Source organism: Temnothorax nylanderi, unplaced genomic scaffold (genome assembly GCF_030848795.1).
Source record: "Temnothorax nylanderi isolate EJ_2023f unplaced genomic scaffold, tnyl_v1.0 TNYL_tig0003_pilon, whole genome shotgun sequence".
NCBI lineage: Eukaryota > Metazoa > Arthropoda > Insecta > Hymenoptera > Formicidae > Temnothorax > Temnothorax nylanderi.
In genome coordinates, this window is record NW_027249065.1 from 2,504,635 (window position 1) to 2,523,008 (window position 18,374).

Here is an 18,374-nt window from a genome sequence, read left to right on the forward strand (position 1 = left end):
ACCGATATTTTCCTCGCGAAGCGAATAAATAATGGAAGATTCTTTTGTGCATGAATATTTTCTCATGTAGAGTAAAAAATAGAGTAAGAGAATATTAAAAATTAATACAATATTAAAAATTCCAATCACTTATTCGTTTAAATCAAAATAGACTCTTCCGGAAAGTCGAGATCCTTTTATTTAAATTGTCAAACGCAGCAATTTACTTAACTCATTAACTCGAAACCTCAAGTCATAACAAAAATACATATTTTTAAATAAATCGTACAAACTGGAAATCAATAGTTAGCTAAGTTATTCGATTATCACTCTAGACTGCAACGAGAAAACTCTCTCTTATTTAATTCATCGATGTCTGATGTAGGAAATTGTAACAATTCTTAACATATGGCATCCGAGTAATCCAGAGTGACGTCTTCCAAGATTTTCTCCTTTCTTTCAATATAGTATAAAAAGCTGCGATTTCGGTATCTGGTAATTCCATTATCCTGTAGATCCCGCCGCGACGGAGAGACAGCCCCGTTACTAAGCTTGCCGATTACAGTTTAATACAATACATGAATACAAGATATAAACGTGCGCGAGAAGGAAATTTCATCTCGTCGGCCGGGGGACCAGAGGACCGGAGGAGACGATCGAATCCGTGGGCCGTGAGAACGTGAGTTCCGTTCGCGGATAGACACCGCGCGCACGCGTCACTCACGAGGTTGGCCCCCGTCTTCACGACCCACGTAGGATACGAGGACGAGGACGATATTGGGGAGAGCAAAGCGAGAATAATGCGGAGAAGCGGACCGCAGATAACGAGCTTGGCAAGTTTCGCTCGGTTGACATACCTGCTCTGACGGTGACGTCTCTGCTAACGACCGCGCCGACACTGTTGACGGCGGAGCACTTGTAAATGGCCCAGTGGACGTCCTGCCGGAAGGCCTCGGCCTCGAACGCGGGGAAGTGTATCGTCCCGTTGCCGAGGACGTGCCTGATACCGAGGATGTTCGTTATACTGCCGCCGTCCGCCGCGAGCCAGTCGACGGTCGGCAGCGGGTTACCCCGCACCGTGCAGTCCACCCGGCCGCCGTTCACGTTGGTGAACTCCACCCTGGACGGCGGCTCCGTCACGAAGCTGGGTCCCTGCGTCTCGTAGGAGGCGTCGCTGGTACCTGCTTCTCAGAAAGAGGGGGGACAGGACGAAAGACGTCAGATATGTATTAACGGTAGAACCCAAAGCGGCTTAACTATATTCAATTAAGATTACGGCTCCCTATTCCCCTCCCCCCCCCCCCGCCCCCGCCAGCTCACTGTACATATTTCGCGGATATCTGCGGATCTGCCTTCCGCCTTTCCTTTTCATTATTCATTTCGCATCGCCGCGGCGCCATACAACTTTAAATACGCTTAAAATTTCCATTACCGGCGCGGCGTCGCGCTCTCTCGCGAATTCCTGGAAAAATTGTCCGAAACTCGAAACTGAAAATTGTCCGCGCGACAATTCGCGCGGACAAAACGATTTCGAACCGGCATCTAGCGCGCGCGTTCGCACGGTCGCGCTTTATTTCGCGATTCTAATGCGCCATAAATTCTAGAGTATTACGAATAACAATCAGAAACGCATTAATCACGCGGCAGCGTCAACGAATGGACACTCCGGCGGTGAATTTTTCGTTCATCACCGGCCGAATGCGAAGTAATTTTCTAAACGGGGGAGGGAAGGGGAGGGTGAGAGAGTCAACACCACGAGAGAGAGAGAGAGAGAGAGAGAGAGAGAGAGAGAGAGAGAGAGAGAGAGAGAGAGAGAGAGAGAGAGAGAGAGAGAGAGAGAGAGAGAGAGAGAGAAGGGGAGCGGCGGTGGGACGTGCACTGTATCGTCGACGGACATGAACGAAGATAATACGCCCGGCCATAAATCATACATTTAACGCTGAAATTCGGCCGTAATAGCTTCCATAAATGGAGCGCATTGCACGTCCCTCTCCCTCGTCGCCCCTCCTCCACCCGCCGAAGCCTGTTAACCATTCATCACCCGAGTTATGTTGATTTAAGTAGGAATGCCGGTTCGCTCCCGATGTATTCCGCATTCCGTCCAGCATTGCTCATCTGGAAGCTGCTGGCCCCGACCAAGTGCGGGACTATCCACGTTGCAGAACGTGCAACGAATGACGCGCGCGCCCGCGGCGTGTTTCCGTGTGTGGCCGGCCCCGAACGAAATCGCGATCGATGCTCGTCAAAGGACGCGCGTTTTAGGAATTTAGCGTTTCCGAGCGTAAAGTTTCGACGTGTGCGCGAAACTTGAAATAAATTACACGAGTGCCAGGCATTATGCGAAAAAGAAATTACGATCGCGTCCCCGCAAGTCGCAGTTACGAAATAAATTATCAACCTGATATTATCGGCCTGTGTACGCCAAACTATAAATTTACAAGTCAAAGTACACACGGTTAGACAGCTTGCGAGGTTGCCTTCGCTAAAACTACGTGCTTTTATCTGCGTGGCGCAGGCTCGAGTCCAAGGTACTCTCTCAGTAGCCGAATATAGCCTGAAAGTAGCGACGTCGGAAGTTGTTTTGGCCGAGTCTCCGATGAGCGCTTACGTTGGCAATTCCCTCCCTTACACCAAGCCTGGCGCGAGCTTAAATCTTGATTACTTATCTCCCATAAGCCAAGGCAACGTTTCTAGTAGCCCGGCGGATTCCCCATCCTCGTGGCGTCGTCCCTCGGACGTGCACGTTCGAATCCGGAAAGTTATCGTTTTCTCGAAAAAGAAAATCGCGGACTCTCTCCTATAAAAGCTGTAGTACCCGGCAAAGATTTACTTCCTGCCTTACCCTCTCTTCTTCTACTTCTCTCGCTCCTTCCCTCCCTCTCTCTCTCTCTCTCTCTCTCTCTCTCTCTCTCTCTCTCTTTCTTTCCTTTTTCCTCGTTTCCCTCCGTTTCTCTCTCCGTTCCTCTTTCTTCAAAGCCGACTAGCCGACGGAGTTTCGAATCTTAACACTGGGCGCACTCCACCATCGCCCGGATAACCAGTGCATTGCGGACCTGCGATTGGATATATATCTTGCGACCTACATTCACCCCGAACTCCGTAATCATTTCCCCGCGGAGGGAAGAGCGGGGAGGGAAGGCGTCCTGCATAAAAAGTTAACTCTTCATCTTCCACGAGTTCCTCCGGTTCGCGTTATAATTCCATCGCTGTTCGTACAACCATTTGACATACGTCGGCCGTCTTGCGATTCGATCGTTACCAGGGGATTCCCCGATTGCGGCGGCATATACATCAGAAATACGATCTCGGGTCTCTGATCCCGGGTCTCTTCTTGAATCAGATTGGATTACGAACGTAACAGGAGCGTCATATCAGAAAGATTAATCGCGTCAGCTTGTTTTTTATTTTACTTGTACCCACATTGATGGATATGCGTGTTCTCGTAACTTCGTGATATTTCATCGATCTGACGTTTCTCCGGTATGTAAAACTTCGCGAAATTTGCAAAATCCTACCTTTTTATCTGATTACGTGACGAAGCCAGATTGCGGAAACAGATCGAAGATTGAGCCGTGTTGAACGCGCTCGAAATACGTTGGCTCATCGAAATAGCTAAACAATGGACGGCGAGTGTGGAGGGACGGGCGAATGCGTAGCTAAGGGTTGCATCTACTCTGGCACGTACTCGACTACACACCCACTCTAGGGGCACTCGGCGGGACCATGAGAGGGAAAGAGAGACAGAGAAGGAAGGAGATAACACGATCGCCAGGCCGGCTGTCGTAAGCGATACGTCGGGCAGACTAGAAGCGTAACACCATGTCAACCCTCGACGTCATCATGAGCGTACCACCGAAGACGCGTACTTGTGCTTCTTAGCCGGCAACCGTGTTGAAGAGACGAGACGAGACCGAGGGCGCGACGACCGACCGTATAATGTTTTGTGTCAACATCCTTCGAGAATTCGCATCCCCTTTAAGTTGCCTCAAGTGCCCGCTTTTATTCACGTTCTGTTCGGTGTGTCCTTTCGTGGAACAACGCAGTTTGTCAATTAGAATGTTCGATAAGAAGCGGGCGACGGTTTCCTTTCAGATGTCACGCGGAACGCAATTGGAGTAACTTGGTGATATTGTATATGTATTCTTATTCAACATTTAACGACTAAAATTTCTAAAAGAAGCGGGCGACGGTTTTCTTTCAGATGTCACGCGGAACGCAATTGAAGTAACTTGGTGATATTGTATGTATTCTTATTTAACATTTAATGACTAAAATTTCTATGTAGATAATTTCGCGTGAAGATTAAGATAAAAATGGAGAAATTAAACGATATTTTTCCTACTGTTCGCAAAAGACGTGCAACTTCATACGTATGTGGATATATTAACCCCTTCACTGTTTAGACAAAAATCACAAAGTGGGCAAAAAATGTCCGGGGCATTCTACATTTATTTCATCATGACGTATATACACGCGTCATTCGCAGTTTGAGCCCACCTTGTCCATGACGTGTATACACGACATTGACAGCGAAGGGGTTAAGCAAGAGTTTGATCGATCGTATATCTCGATTTATTCGGAATCGTTTATCTGAAATTGTGTCATTAAAATAAATGTTTCTACAAAGAGAAAATTTATGCGTTTCTTATTTATCAAAAGTATATCCATGTTATATCTAATCCTCAATTTCCAATATTTTAAATATTTATCTCAAGCCTGCACAGGCTTTTTCCCGTTTAAATAAAATATTGAATATCCCAGGTTTTGGACAACATATATCATTATATTTTTTAACCGTTTGCGTAGACTAAAAACTTTTCCAGCGAGTAACGCGAAGAATAATCGTTTCATCCTTCGTGATTTCGAAAAGTCAGCGTAACTAATAGCGAACCGGCGAACTTAGTCAGCATCGCTGACTAATTGCCGATGAGAGATGAGAGGGTAAAGCCCCTTAGTGGTGCTGACGCGCGTACAAAGGGCGGAAGAAGCGTCGAACGGAGCAGTCTCCGCTCCGGAATCAACGGCCATTCACCGGCGTACGATTCTTTCCACGCAGTTCGAAGAAGAACGGCGAAGAGAAGGACGAAAGGAAAAGTTAAGTCCGGGATATCCACGCGTGCGAAGACAGACGAAACGCGCGCGCGGCTGTGCGGTATTGGATAGCACAAAGTAAGATATAGGAGATCAGACGGAAGAACGGAGAGAACGGATGGATGGTGGATGTACCATGGATCGAAGCGAATGGTGGATACAAACGGATGGGGTGGAAAAGAGGAGGGGCGCGCGAAGGAGAGAAAATGAGGCGCCCTGTCGGTGGTTTGTCCGACAATGCAAACCGGCTTTCTCATATCACTGTATTGTTTCCATTGTTCCAGCGGCTCGCGCGGACGTATTGTTAGTCATTAACGGGGAACGAAGAAGTCAGGGAAGGGTTCGGAAAGAGAGGGAACAGGGTATCTGCCTGTCCTAACGCCGATCGTCATCGTCACTCGCTTCCCGTCGCCGGATGTTCCGCGCAACTCTCGCGGGCATAATAAGTAATTTCCGTCGGCGACGTACTCGCGAAGTATCTGCGAAATTTCTCATCTTCGCGTACGCCTGTCGCCAAGGATGGCAATAGAATCGCAGACGTATACTGAACAATTTTATCGCATATATCGATTTAATATATATATTCGCGCGATAATTTGTGAAATTATGGAAGATCGAAAAATATATCGAAACAGTTCGTATAAAGAGAATTCACTTATTGATTTATAAATTATTTATCGTTAAACAAAGGCTTGCATTATGCATTGTTAATGCAAAGATAAAACATAATTTTATATCGTGATGAAATTACGTGGATCTTCACGTTGGTATGCAATTGGCTAATAAATCGCCCGCGTGTGTGCGCGATGTGAAATGTTGTTCTAAAGGAATTTCACAATCGCCAATAGAATTACTGAAATGTGAAAACGAATAAACGCGGGATAAAACTTGTAAAACGGATGATACTAAACGGATCGTGCAATGCCTTCCTGTATGACGAGTCGTAGACCTTATCGGCGAATTACGCATGAAATTACACGCGAATGCTTTTTCAGTAGTGATCAAAAATTGCGGCGATCGCCAGTTTTCGAGCAATTAAATTTTTAATTCCATAACAATTATTCCATTACAACAAATTTCTTTTTCTAAAGAATTATATGTAGCCTTTATCAATAAAAATTATTCCATGCGTGATTAGTAAAAGATAAACAATAAAACATAAACAACAAAATAAGAAAGAGATCATATAGGTATAATAGCGAAATCTCGATGGATCTTAAACTGTTACGGTTAATGCTATAATTGCAAATTTAATTTTGCATTTCTCGAGGTATAAATTTAATCCCCGTAACAATCTCTAAATCTAACCTGCGCGTCCAGTCTGTGCAGTGGATTATTAATCGAAAGTTCTCCACTCCGCTCCACCATCACCATCGATCCTCTCGAGGCCTTTGAACTTGCGATCTCTGCGCTTCACGATTTTACTCGGCTTTACGCTTTACGCTTCCAACTTGAAAGACCGTAGTACGAAATGTCAATGAAAATCTTATTAAGATAAAAGTGCGAACGAGAATTAAATGATCTTACTTATTCACGCCCTGAAAAATCTGATTCGCGAAAATATAAACTTTTGAGTTGTTTATTTCTGAAAGACAACGAATTTGCTGTTGTTACGTTCTTACTGCAAATCAGATTCGGAAAAATTGAACGAATTCGCGATATCGTTTACATAAATTTTGCTCACGACAGCGTTGCGGACGATGTGGCGCAGTAGTTGGACAAAATTATCTTCGTTACACAGTAAGGGGCGCATTTCGGCCTGCGTTAATTGCCTGCGTCAGCATCGCTGTCCATTTAATTGAGCCCGAGTATCTACGATCGAACGTTAATTATTTCGTATTACGGAATAGCTAATCTGCGATTAGAGGGCCGGCCATTATCTTGTCTCTGCAATCTGATTTCTAGTTGGGCAGCTTATCGGCGATGTTTTCGCGCGATCACGCGTCTACTATGCGGTGTACCAATGCGACGGTAGAAGATTAATTGTATAATGCTCATTCTCCCTCCCTACCTCCCTCCCTCCTCGACACTTTAGTTAAAATATAAATGCACTTCGCCAAATTGATCCGCGAACGGTGGAAGGTGATGCGGTAAACCCGGGACACACCCCCGGTATGCGTTAACTACTGAACTTTATACGATAAAGCTTCGTCATTAAATTTCGGTGCGTTTCGCGTTATCGTTCGGAAATTTATCCGCATTACCGCATCAGAGATTAGCTAGCCCAAACGATAGTATGGATAGTCTGTACTATCGTGTATCGCGGGCCAAATAATATTAACATGCTCGCATAGTCACGAATCGTTCGTGATTTTCGCGAAATTCCAGCCGGCGAAAACGTTTAGCGCGCTCGAAAATTGCCGACCGCAAAACTATAATTATACCGTTACGCCGAATATGTTTACGAGTTCTCGATACGCGGAGGGATATTCGGTGAAAAAATAACGCAGTAATTTTCCAACGTTTGCGGTTCCGATTCCCCCTTTCGCATCATTCCTCCGGGCGAGCGTTTCGTAATTTTGATAAATTCTTTTTTTCCGTGTAAATACGAGGTATCTTTTTAGCCTCAAAGGAACGCGCGGGTATATTTTTCGGTCGGAAATTCGCTAATTCCGCGAGATATGCGGTTTTTGTTCCGCTACGATCCACCCCTGCGGCCGTGCGGCTTATAATGAGCGTGAAAGCTGCCTTAAAACGGACATAAGTAGCGGACATTATTCGCTCGCACTGACTCGCGTTATTACGTTAAACACGCTTGCATATTTGATGCGTAAAGAAAATAATTATATCGTGATACGTTAACGTGGTTAAATATACCGCGCTCTGACCTTTCTATGTGTATTACGAGATTCCCGCGCGCCGGGCTCTTTCGCAAATTTTTAAATTGTATCGCGTAAAACATAAATACCTCGGGAAAAAAAAACACTGCAAACACTTTTAGCGGGATAAAAGCGTGCGCGGGCGATATTATTTTCCGGGCGTAACCGTGAACGAATACTTTTGAAACGCGATCACTATAAAGTTAATTAAACTACGTTCATTCCATGATGAAATATTTTGCCGTTAACCATCACCGTTTTACCTTTGCATAAATAAACGACTTTACGTACTCCGATTATCCGCACTTGGAACAGTTTCAACTATTTACCGCGAATCCCGTATGACATTAACGTCGTATTTTTCGGCTCCGGAGATATCGATCGGAGGATAATGAAACGAAAGTGCGCCCGGCGGATTTAATTGTCACCGCGGCCGTCACGCCACGCTTCACGCACGAAAGCAGGTACTTCCTCTTTGCGCATTGTCAAAAAGGTCAATACCTAAAATTGCTTCGCTTTCAGGTCCGATGCTTTTCATTCGTCATGCCTGCTTGTTTTATATATCCACCACGTACAATTTTCCTATCCGCCACGTACATTCGTGCCCGTGGAGTTAAACGACGTTTTGGGCGGTCGACTACAAAAAAAAAAGGAAAAAAACAAGCGCGCATATTAAAGCTACGCGGTGTTCTGTTATAAAAAAAAGGAAAAAAAATACGTCCAAGCGGCCATGCTGATTTTCAGTTACCCCCTTTCCGGGCGATGGTCTCCCTTTTCAACCGCGGCAACGACTTGCACTTGATTCGAGAAAATTACGGATACGATTTAACGTCAAAAATGCAGCTGTAGCTCGCAACTCGTATTTCATTTCGCGCACACCGTTACGTACGGTACATGTACAATATACACGTGCGATCGGTTCGAAGAAATCGGCAGAATAGCTGATTTCTTCTCGGCATAGATGGCTCGCTAACCCGAGGCCATAAATCGGTGATACTTTACGGCCAACGGTCGGCCAACTTACTGAACTGCCGCGGAAAGAAACTGCTCGAGACAGCCGGGATCGTAAAGTCGGCCGTTTTAAGGGAGAATTAATCTGAGGCTCTAAAGAGAGAGAGAGAGAGAGGAGGGAAGATTTCATCTAAAGCTACCGTATACGTCAAATAAAAATCCTACTGTTAGGCGCGCAATAAAATTCGTCTTAGCGAGATATACGCGCATTTCCGTACTTTTCGCATATAAATTAAGTTAGCAAATTTTTACATTCGGAAAAATCGCGCTTCTTTGAGCTCGAGGGGAACCCTCTTGCAGAACCACGGCTCATTGTCAGACTCGAGGCGCAAGATTCGATCGACGTATCGCTCTCCGGGAGTTTTCGTTTTGTTATTTCGAAGCCCAGGCTTGAAGGATCGCTAGATAGAACATTTGCGGAATGGGTGTGCTCTCGCGGAGAGACGGGCGGGGGGGGGGGGGTCGACGGGGATCTTTGAACAATGAATTAATCCAAGGTCTGCGAGCGCAGACTTACGTACAGCAAGTTCGCAGACAATGTACATTCACAGATCGCGGCAAGAAGCCATGTTAATTTCGCCGCGCTTGACAGTCGCGATTTTGCCCACCCTCGCCCCGATCTCTCACTCTATTTTCGAGTAACTCCGAATTCTCGAAATTCCCGCCGCAGTACATTGACTCGAAGGCGAATTATTCCGACGATTTCCGACTGTATCTCAATAGGTATCCGTTGATCGAAGCGAATGTTCCGTGTTTTCCCCGACGCCGCATATTTTCGACACCCCCACCCCTGCCACGTCGGCGGCATCAAATTTTATCGAGAACAAGTTTCATTTAACATCCGTGGCAGCCGCTTCGGGATATAAAATATCCCGAGCGCTGTTTTACGAGCTCTCTTACGGAGGATGCTGGCCGATTTGTCGCGAACATCTCTCGGACGAGAGTCCGCGGTGAAACGTCAGGGAGAATCCCCGCGCGACGTGCGTCGCGCCGGGTATCTCTCTCGTCTTCGACGATGATTTAATACGAGGCTTATAAATACTATCTTGAAGGGATAGTTGTAGACTCGCACGGAAACCGCAGTGCGGTTAATGCTATGCGTGTAGGTCCGGAACGGGTATATGCGTATACATAAAGCCAACGCCAGCCAACCAGCCAGCCACGGTGGAACTGCGAGCGAGAAGCAGGAAGGGAAAGAGCAAGAGAGCGAACGCGCACGCGAGAGCGAGAGAGAGAGAATGCGTGTGTGTGAGAGTATGTGACAAGCAGAGAGAGAGAGAGGGACGGCGCACTAACAGGACACACCGGTACAAAGACCGAAATGCAAATACGTATTCTGTGTACTTAGGAAGCGGTAGCCCCAGTGAGCCTCATGCATAGAGATTGTACGTTGTTCGTGTAAAATCGACCCACGGCCACGCCGGCCTTCACCCCCTGTCTCTCGCCCTCTCGTACCACTCTCTTTGCCGTTCTCTCTCTCTCGCTCTCTCTCTCCTGTTCCTTTCTGCCCTTCCGCTCTGTTAACGTACGCTGACTCGGTGCCAGTGGATTCGTCGAATTACCGGCCTTTCTTATCCGATCTTTGAACTGCGCCGCCCTTTGTACCTTCCGGCGCGAAGTCGATTTGGAATCGTCCCGCGAAAAGCGCTATCGTCAATTTTCCTCAATCGTCCCCCGCGGATAACAACGCGCGCGTGAAAACGTGAATTCCCCCCCTAAATGGATGTGTTATCGAGCTTCAAATCGGAATGAATCAGAATGAATTTTATACCGCCGAGCTTGTAACGACGCGACGCGTCCCCGCGAAACAAAACAAACCGCCGCGCCGCACCGGACCTGCGCCGGATAGGTATCAAACGGATTAATTCATCGCGAACGATAAAGTCCGGGCGTTTAAAATTTAAATTTAATTGCCCGTTACCACTTTCATCGCGCGGGATGCGTCGCGCGCGTTCGCGCGGGGGGTTGGCGGGCGCGCGATTAAGTACCACTCATATTTCTCATGAATAATTCAAGAATCACATTACTGGCGGTAGCGTATCGAAGACGGTTAAGGCACTACCGACCCGACTGGCGCAACGTATTCGGCTACTTGATGAATGTAAGTAATCAAAAAAGTTCGTGTCCTATTTTGCGAGCCTGCCGCGTCGCGCTATTTGCGAAAAAAATAAAAATACAACGAAAGTTCCAGCAGCGACGAGCTAATCGGTCACGAAGCACTTTTCCTGGGAGCGACGAATTCTATCATTTCTCGAATTTTATGACTTTCACGATGAAATATTAAACTAATTTGTTTGAAAATAATAAAAATGGAAATAAGCGGGACAATATAATGATGAAAAAAGTTATTTCTTAAACTGTCGATAATTGTTAGATGAAGATAGATTCCTCGCGTAAAATTAGGCAGCGAGGAGCACCTCGTGTGTTATTTACGCGCGAGTCCGCTTGTTAAATAAAGCGCGGAATTTGCGAGACGGCGAATAAACTCGCGCCAACGCAAACGCGAATGCACGACGAGAAAGAAATATATTACGCTGAATAATTTGAAATACGGAGTTTGTTGACGTTCAATTACCTCTTAAAGTTTGTAAAAGAATATAGCTGGAGCGCAGAGGGGGATAAGAAAGATAAAAGCCCGCGCGCGAGGGCGGAGGCGGCATCGTATCCGGCGCGCTGCACCGCGCGGCCCGCGTCTTTTGCATGCTTTTATCTCGTTTACGCATCTGCCTGGCGAGGAGGAGCTGCCTGAGCCGAACCGCCGCGCGCCGCGCCGCCATAACGACGGCATTCTTGTCTATCACGATGCTCCCCTTCTCGCGATAAATGTAAATGTCCATTTGCTGCCGGCGGAAACGGAAACCTCGTACCTCTCTCGCGCCTACGGAGAGCTTTCTGTTTGAACACCTTTTCCACCCCTGATCCCATCACACGCCGTGAACGATCGACCGCCGTCCTTAAGCGGAAAATCGTATTAGCGAAAATGAGAGGGCGGGCATAATTTCACTTATTCCAATTATATTTGCTCTCTAGTATGCATGCTAGTGCATTTGAGTGCGGAAGTAGAAACGGGTTTCTCGGGTACGGACCAAGAATCAAAGTCAGGGCCGGGTCGACTGCGATGCGGGTGAATACATCACCGCGAGAGATCGGAATTTGTAAACGAGGAGAATCCCGTTTGCTCGTAAATCAATTAGATTGTAATACCTTATGAGCAAATTGTAATAATTTTAACTTTGTGTCGCATCTCTTTTCCGCTTCTCATATCCTCAAGATATAAAGATTTCCATGCGCACACATCTTATGAGATTCATTAAAATGTGTATAAGTTGTATCTGACTGACGAACTTATATAGTTCGCGTTAATTCACAAAATCTAAAATGTTATTATTCTTGTAATTTAATTATTATTATTTATAATAATTTAATTATTTTTTTATTAAATGTTAATTATTCGTCTAAAATGTTAATTTGATTATATATAACAATTTTTTAAATAACTACTGTCGATATATGTCTAAATTTAAGCGAATAGAGGTTTGAAGAAAATATTACAAGGTTTGAAAATTTCGGACTGTTTTACTACTGCCATTGTATCATTTAGCCGCTGATGTCAGAAAACTTTGAGGCCGGCCCTGATCAGAGATACCGTGGAAATGTCGAGTATTACGGAGCTTGTACACAGAGGAGAAAATTACGTTCCATGTTCCCGGTACTATTAGAGCAAACATATTCTACGGGTGCATCTGTCTCAGACACGTTCGATTACTGTAAACAGTTTTTCGTGGATGGAGAAACCATGACGGAAAGGGAAAAACCAACACGTGAATTATTAGAATTTTTTAACAATTGGTAAAAATATTTAAACTGCAAAAATTGTCAAATGTACGGGTCAAATGAATCCTTTTATCTCCGTAATAAGAAAAAACGAATGAGAGGAGAAGCAAAGCGCGAAAAAAAGTGTATAAAGTAGCTAAATACAAAAGCAATGATTAAAGACAGTAATGTTGCTGCCACTATTGTGCGCTAAACGTAATAAATATTAATTAAGAATTGGACAATTCATATGTATATTCTGCGAAAAGACTTATAATTCTCTCTCGTTTTTCCTTTCCCTCGACTGGACAGTTAACTCTCTGTGTAATTGATTATAATTTCGTATAAGTAAAGACAATGAAATTTTCGCGTTTCCGCGGCCACGTCATAATCCGACTCTTATTTCATTGCGGACGCGAACTGATAAACGTCACGAAAACGTCGACCACTATTAACATTTCGGCGAAACTTTTTCTGCGACGCTTGACAGGCTGCCAGCGCGCGTTTCGCATGACAGTGATTTGCTTTGTGGTTCACGTCGAATGAATTTGTGGTGCCCATTGCCGCAGGCGTGTGCGGTTTCATATAATTACGCACTTAATTGCTTATATTGCGAGGACCCGCTGATGACGGAACCATCATCTCTAAACCGCGTTGTATGTATTAGTCGCGTTGCCATTCGCGAATTGATACGATACGAATACGGACGCTTTCATATTCTGTTATACAGTTGCGTGTTGCATTACAGCTGTGCATTGTGAAGACAACAAGATATGTAATTACGTTCGTTTGTTTAACGTCGAATTAATCGAGTATTCTATCCATCGACTGATTTACCTAAAATTTTGCAACAAATGTAACTTAATTATATAAACGTATCTCTAAACTTCTCCCTATTTGCGAAAATAATTTATGTGTGTGTTAAATATCATGTATGTATATATATATATATATATATATATATATATATATATATATATGTATAAGAATCAATAATAAATTACTGCGAGGGTAGTTATCCCCAGATGCAATTGCGATCGGTATAATTATGACTCGAGTTATAACTGTTGCATTGTCCCCGTTATGAAACGCTGATCATTCACGAATGATGCGTGGCATACATTTCAGACCATTGCTGTTTCGTGCTCGTATATCGAGAATCGCAATTACGAAAACATCGTCAATAAAAGGATACCTTATTTGCGCAAAACGTCAACCCCGACAGAAGAAAAAAAGAGGGGAAAGAGACCCCAGGAAAATAAAGACACATCTAAAAATAAGACGTAAAAATGTAAGAAGCCCCAGCCAAGGAGTTCGTTCCTTCATTCGGCGGGACGTAATTTCGATTCTCTGAAAGCTCCTTCGCTCGGTGGAGCTTTCGAGGGAGTCGTGGAAGGGGGTCCGCCGTTCTCCGTGGATAGTAACTAAAGTTTCTCGAGGAGTCTTAGGTGGCGGAGCCGACAGGTGGATAGAGGCTTCTTTCCTGGCATACCAATTACGAGGGTGGAACAAGTAATTGTTTGTCCGTACCTTACATCGGAGCGTGAAGGGTATATAGACCGATACCCGCGGACGCGGTAGTCGATGGCGGCGACGGCGATGGTAGTGGTGGTGACGTTGCCGATGGTGGTCGTAGAGCGAAGAGGTAGTTAGGTCGGGAATAGTGGTGCAGCAGTAAGGTTGATTGTGGAGAGCGAGAGGCACAGCGAGAAAGAGAGAAAGAGAGGACCGGGAGGAAAGGGTGTGGGGTGGCGCGCGAGGGATGGCGCGTCCCGGTTGAGCGACAGAGTCGCGCGTCCGGGGGTGGAACAGAGACGGGGCCATCGCCTGTTCCTTCGCCCCGTCGACTAATGAGACCGCGCGGTTACATCAGAGGCCGGGGACAAATTGAAACGTACGAGCCTAGAGGGGCCACGGAACAGAGCGAGCGACCTCCTAATGCGTGACTATGGAACCTCCCTCTCCTCTCGCCACCGACATCCGCAGCCAGTTAACACCGTTTCTACCGCCCGTGTCGCTGTAACCCGCCCGGGAACTGGGCAATTCTTGAATTTTATTTTACTATATTCTGTACGAGAGCTCGACGCGCGGCGCAGGTGAGATGCGGATGCGGATGACGTCGACGTTCACGCGAGGGATCTCGGCGGAAATTATTACGCAACGTCGAGGCAATTGACTTACGTGCCCGACGTTACCCGGGGCTGCTTTGAAGTGAAAACGGAGAAAAAGGACGACGCGCGAGAGAGCCATTAGTTAATTTCCCCGCATTATTTTCTTCCTTTCCTACATTATGCGGTCCACGATATTATCGTGTTTCTCCGAGAACAAACTGCTAACGTAATTTACCCATTGAAACAGCCGCTTTTATACGATTAGACGTTCCTCTTCTACGAGCAATACCATGCGTGCGTTACCTCGGGGTCGGACGTTTTCTTCCGAGATCCGGCACGAAGGCCATAAACATGATACTCTCAACGTGCCTCCCAACGGACATCCCCTTAATACGGCCGAGTAATTATTCTTCGTACGTGTGCGGCGTTGGCCGTCCACACACATCGAAACCGGAAACTTACATTTCAAGTTTAGACCCCGGTGTTCTCCACTTTGTGGAAGACAAAGATACATAGATGGATCACGATCCGTGAAGTTTGATTATCGACGATGCTGGGAGAGAATACGATACTACGATAGTTTCGCGAGCGTGCGCGCGCGACATCGTACTTTGGCGACAGTCTCGGAAGCCGCTACATAGGCAATAAAGCCAGGCCAGACTAGCTTGAGCAGGTAGTAGATTACGGCAGCGGCAAGTACGACAGTGCGGCAATGGCGGTGGTGGCGGTGGCTGCGGTGGCGATGGTGGTGGAGCTCGCTGATGCCGGCGTACGCGTTTGGAAACGCGCCGCCGAGAGGGCGAGAGAGAGAGAGAAAGCGAGGCGAATAGACGCCGCCGTCCGGGGTAGAGGAAGGAGAGAAACGAGAATGGATGCGGCAGCAGTCTAGCATGCAAAATGCTGCGTCGACGTTATCACACCGCCAGAGATTAAGGGGCTGACGCGGTGGATATCGGGCGGCAGGGCGACGGGAGGCGGCTGTCTTCGGTGTGCTCCCTATTCTTCGTATATACTCCGCCGAGTTTTACTTGGCAGACATCCCGCGCGCGGTACCGTCCCTTATTGTTCTCTCCTCCGTTGTACCCTCGTTACGCGCCGCTGTGCAACGCGCGCTCTGTGTGCCCCGCTATATATTCTCTATCCGCTTTCTTCGATCTACTTCCTCCGGTTCCTCCCTGCTTCACCTTCGCCTTTTTCTTACTCGCGCATCTTTTGCAGTTTCGCGCCGCCGCGGCGCGGCGGCGCCGCGTCGCCGTGCCGTGAAAAATGCCGCCGGCATTTTCACCTCGCGTTAAATTGTTAACCACCGGAGATAATCAATCTTACGCTCGGCGACACGCGTCACGTACGTAATTCGCCCGCGTTCACCTTCCCGCACGTCCTATACATCTGCCGCGTTCAGCTTCGATTGGCGTGTACCCGATACCGACGGCGATATACCTGTCACGTATTCCTTTCTTATCTCGCTCGGCTGAGCCATTACGACGCGCCGTCGAATGCCCTTCGATTTTTGTTTCTTTTCGTTTCAATTATACCTAGGTGAACGGAAAGAAACAACGAGCTAAAAGAGAGAGAAGTTGTGTTCTTAAAGAAGACTCGGCACTTACGCACGTTTAAGGTGCTTAACGCCCAACGATTCGCGTTATCCTTTCGTCGATTCGTCCTCGTTCTCTCCGCTCGTCCGTTAACTTCCCGATATACTTCGTTTAGCTTCGTGAAAATTCTAGCTGGCGGATATCCAGCCAGCTACCTGCAGCGTCATTATTGTTCGCCATCTTTCCGTCACGTTTTATTACTGTGCCTGGTGCGGTACTGCCGTCACTGTCGCCGCTGCCGGAATCCGCCAGCCGGGGTCTTTCTTATTTTCCTCCTCATCATTCCGTACCTCGTTCAGGTTACTCCCTCGGGCGCAACGTCTTTTAACAAAGCTGCCGCTGCAGAGACGTAGCTGCCGCGCGATACGCGTTAAGCCGTTCAAGCTGGAATTTATTTACGCAACCGCTCTTCGCAGCGCGCGTGCTAACTCCGCTGCTTCATTCGTTCCCCCGTGGACGCACAATCGACAATCTTCATTCGCGCTTGGAGTTTATTTTATCAATTCCATTACGTGATCAAATAGTTCGTGAGGTAGCTCTAAAGTCTGTCATATATTTATGACATTACATTACAGGCCGTTAACGTTATATATATTTTTTCACACACACATCCGTTTTGTTCTATTATCTTAAGATAAGCTATATATGTATTCAAGATAATAACTAAATAAAATCTATCTCGAAATATGTTTAACCGAATTGCTATTTAGGATAATAATTGTAAAAAATAATAATTAGCTAATATAAAGAGATTAGCTCACAAAGAATCAAACTCAAAGAATAAAAACTTCTGTTAACGGGCCATGAAGCCTAATATATTAGTTTAAACGCAGTATAATATACATATCTGCATACATAAACAATCTTCAATATTATTTCAATATAAAATAAATGTAGTCAAAAATTAAAATATAGCGTATCTTAATCAGACGTTTTGATCTTCGATAATATAATTATAACGAAATATAGCATAGACTGTCTATTTATAATTAATTATAAGCACTCGACTTAAGATCGTATATTAATTCGTGGAATAATTTATAGCGACGGATTGCATACTTCTACTTTATAAACTTTGCGACGCGTTTGACTGATTTGAGTTTGTCGCGTTACCGTGTATTAACTATGATCTCGACTATTGCATAGAGAACTATGGGAAGTTTCGTCTCGCGTCGTTGTACGGTCTGACTGCATCATCGACTCAAACTACTGCAAGGACATGCGTCAGAAGTGCGCGATATGCACGACAGTCACGTAGGGAATTGAACGCTCCAAGAGACGACATCCTCGTACCGGAGGACGATTCAGCAGGAACGTCGGAAAATTTCGCTCGCGCTTGCAGAAAACGTGAAACTAAACGAAGCACAGATAAACGAGACGTATCTCGCGCGTTCGCGAGACGTGCCTTCCTTAATCATTTGCACGTACAAGACGTCTGTATCGAGCGCGTTACATCTCGTAACAGGTTCCGTTGACTTCGTTAAGTCTATTCTACAATTATAAATTCGGATATACGAAATACATGCGCGAATTTTTAACAACGACGAAAAAAAAATGCAAATTATTTAAGATTCATTTCCGAGAGTTGACATTCCGCGGAGACGTTTAATCTCGACCGGTCGACGAACCGACTCGGCGAGACCCTCATTGGGAAACCATGAAGCGAGCGCGCGGGGGGACGAAACCACCCGCGAAGACGTCTACATCGTAAGAAGACGGCACCGTAGAAAAACATGGCAACCCAGCGCCAGTGCGCTCGAGCTTACAACAAGAAAGGCGTCTACTTTTTTCTTGCTTTGACGTGTGCTCCTCATTTATTCCCATGGTTCAGAGTAGGAAATGGCGGAGAAGCGAAAGAAAGGAGAGAAGATCAAGCCAGCGAGCGCGCGGCAAGAAGGAGGACGCCGAGAAATAAAAGATGGGATATGAGAGGGCAACAGCAGGGGGGGAGGGAC

At 46.1% G+C, this 18,374-nt stretch overlaps 1 protein-coding gene across 3 annotated transcripts in view; it reads right to left on the reverse strand.

Moving 5' to 3' along the window:
* Positions 1–18,374, reverse strand: part of LOC139771728 (cell adhesion molecule Dscam2) — a 77,402-nt gene that overhangs the window by 52,906 nt on the left and 6,122 nt on the right. For all 3 annotated transcript variants that reach the window (XM_071704726.1, XM_071704719.1, XM_071704713.1), the window contains exon 3: positions 837–1,163. In XM_071704726.1, the coding sequence (XP_071560827.1) occupies positions 837–1,163 (327 nt within the window). The remainder of the gene's footprint in view (positions 1–836; positions 1,164–18,374) is intronic.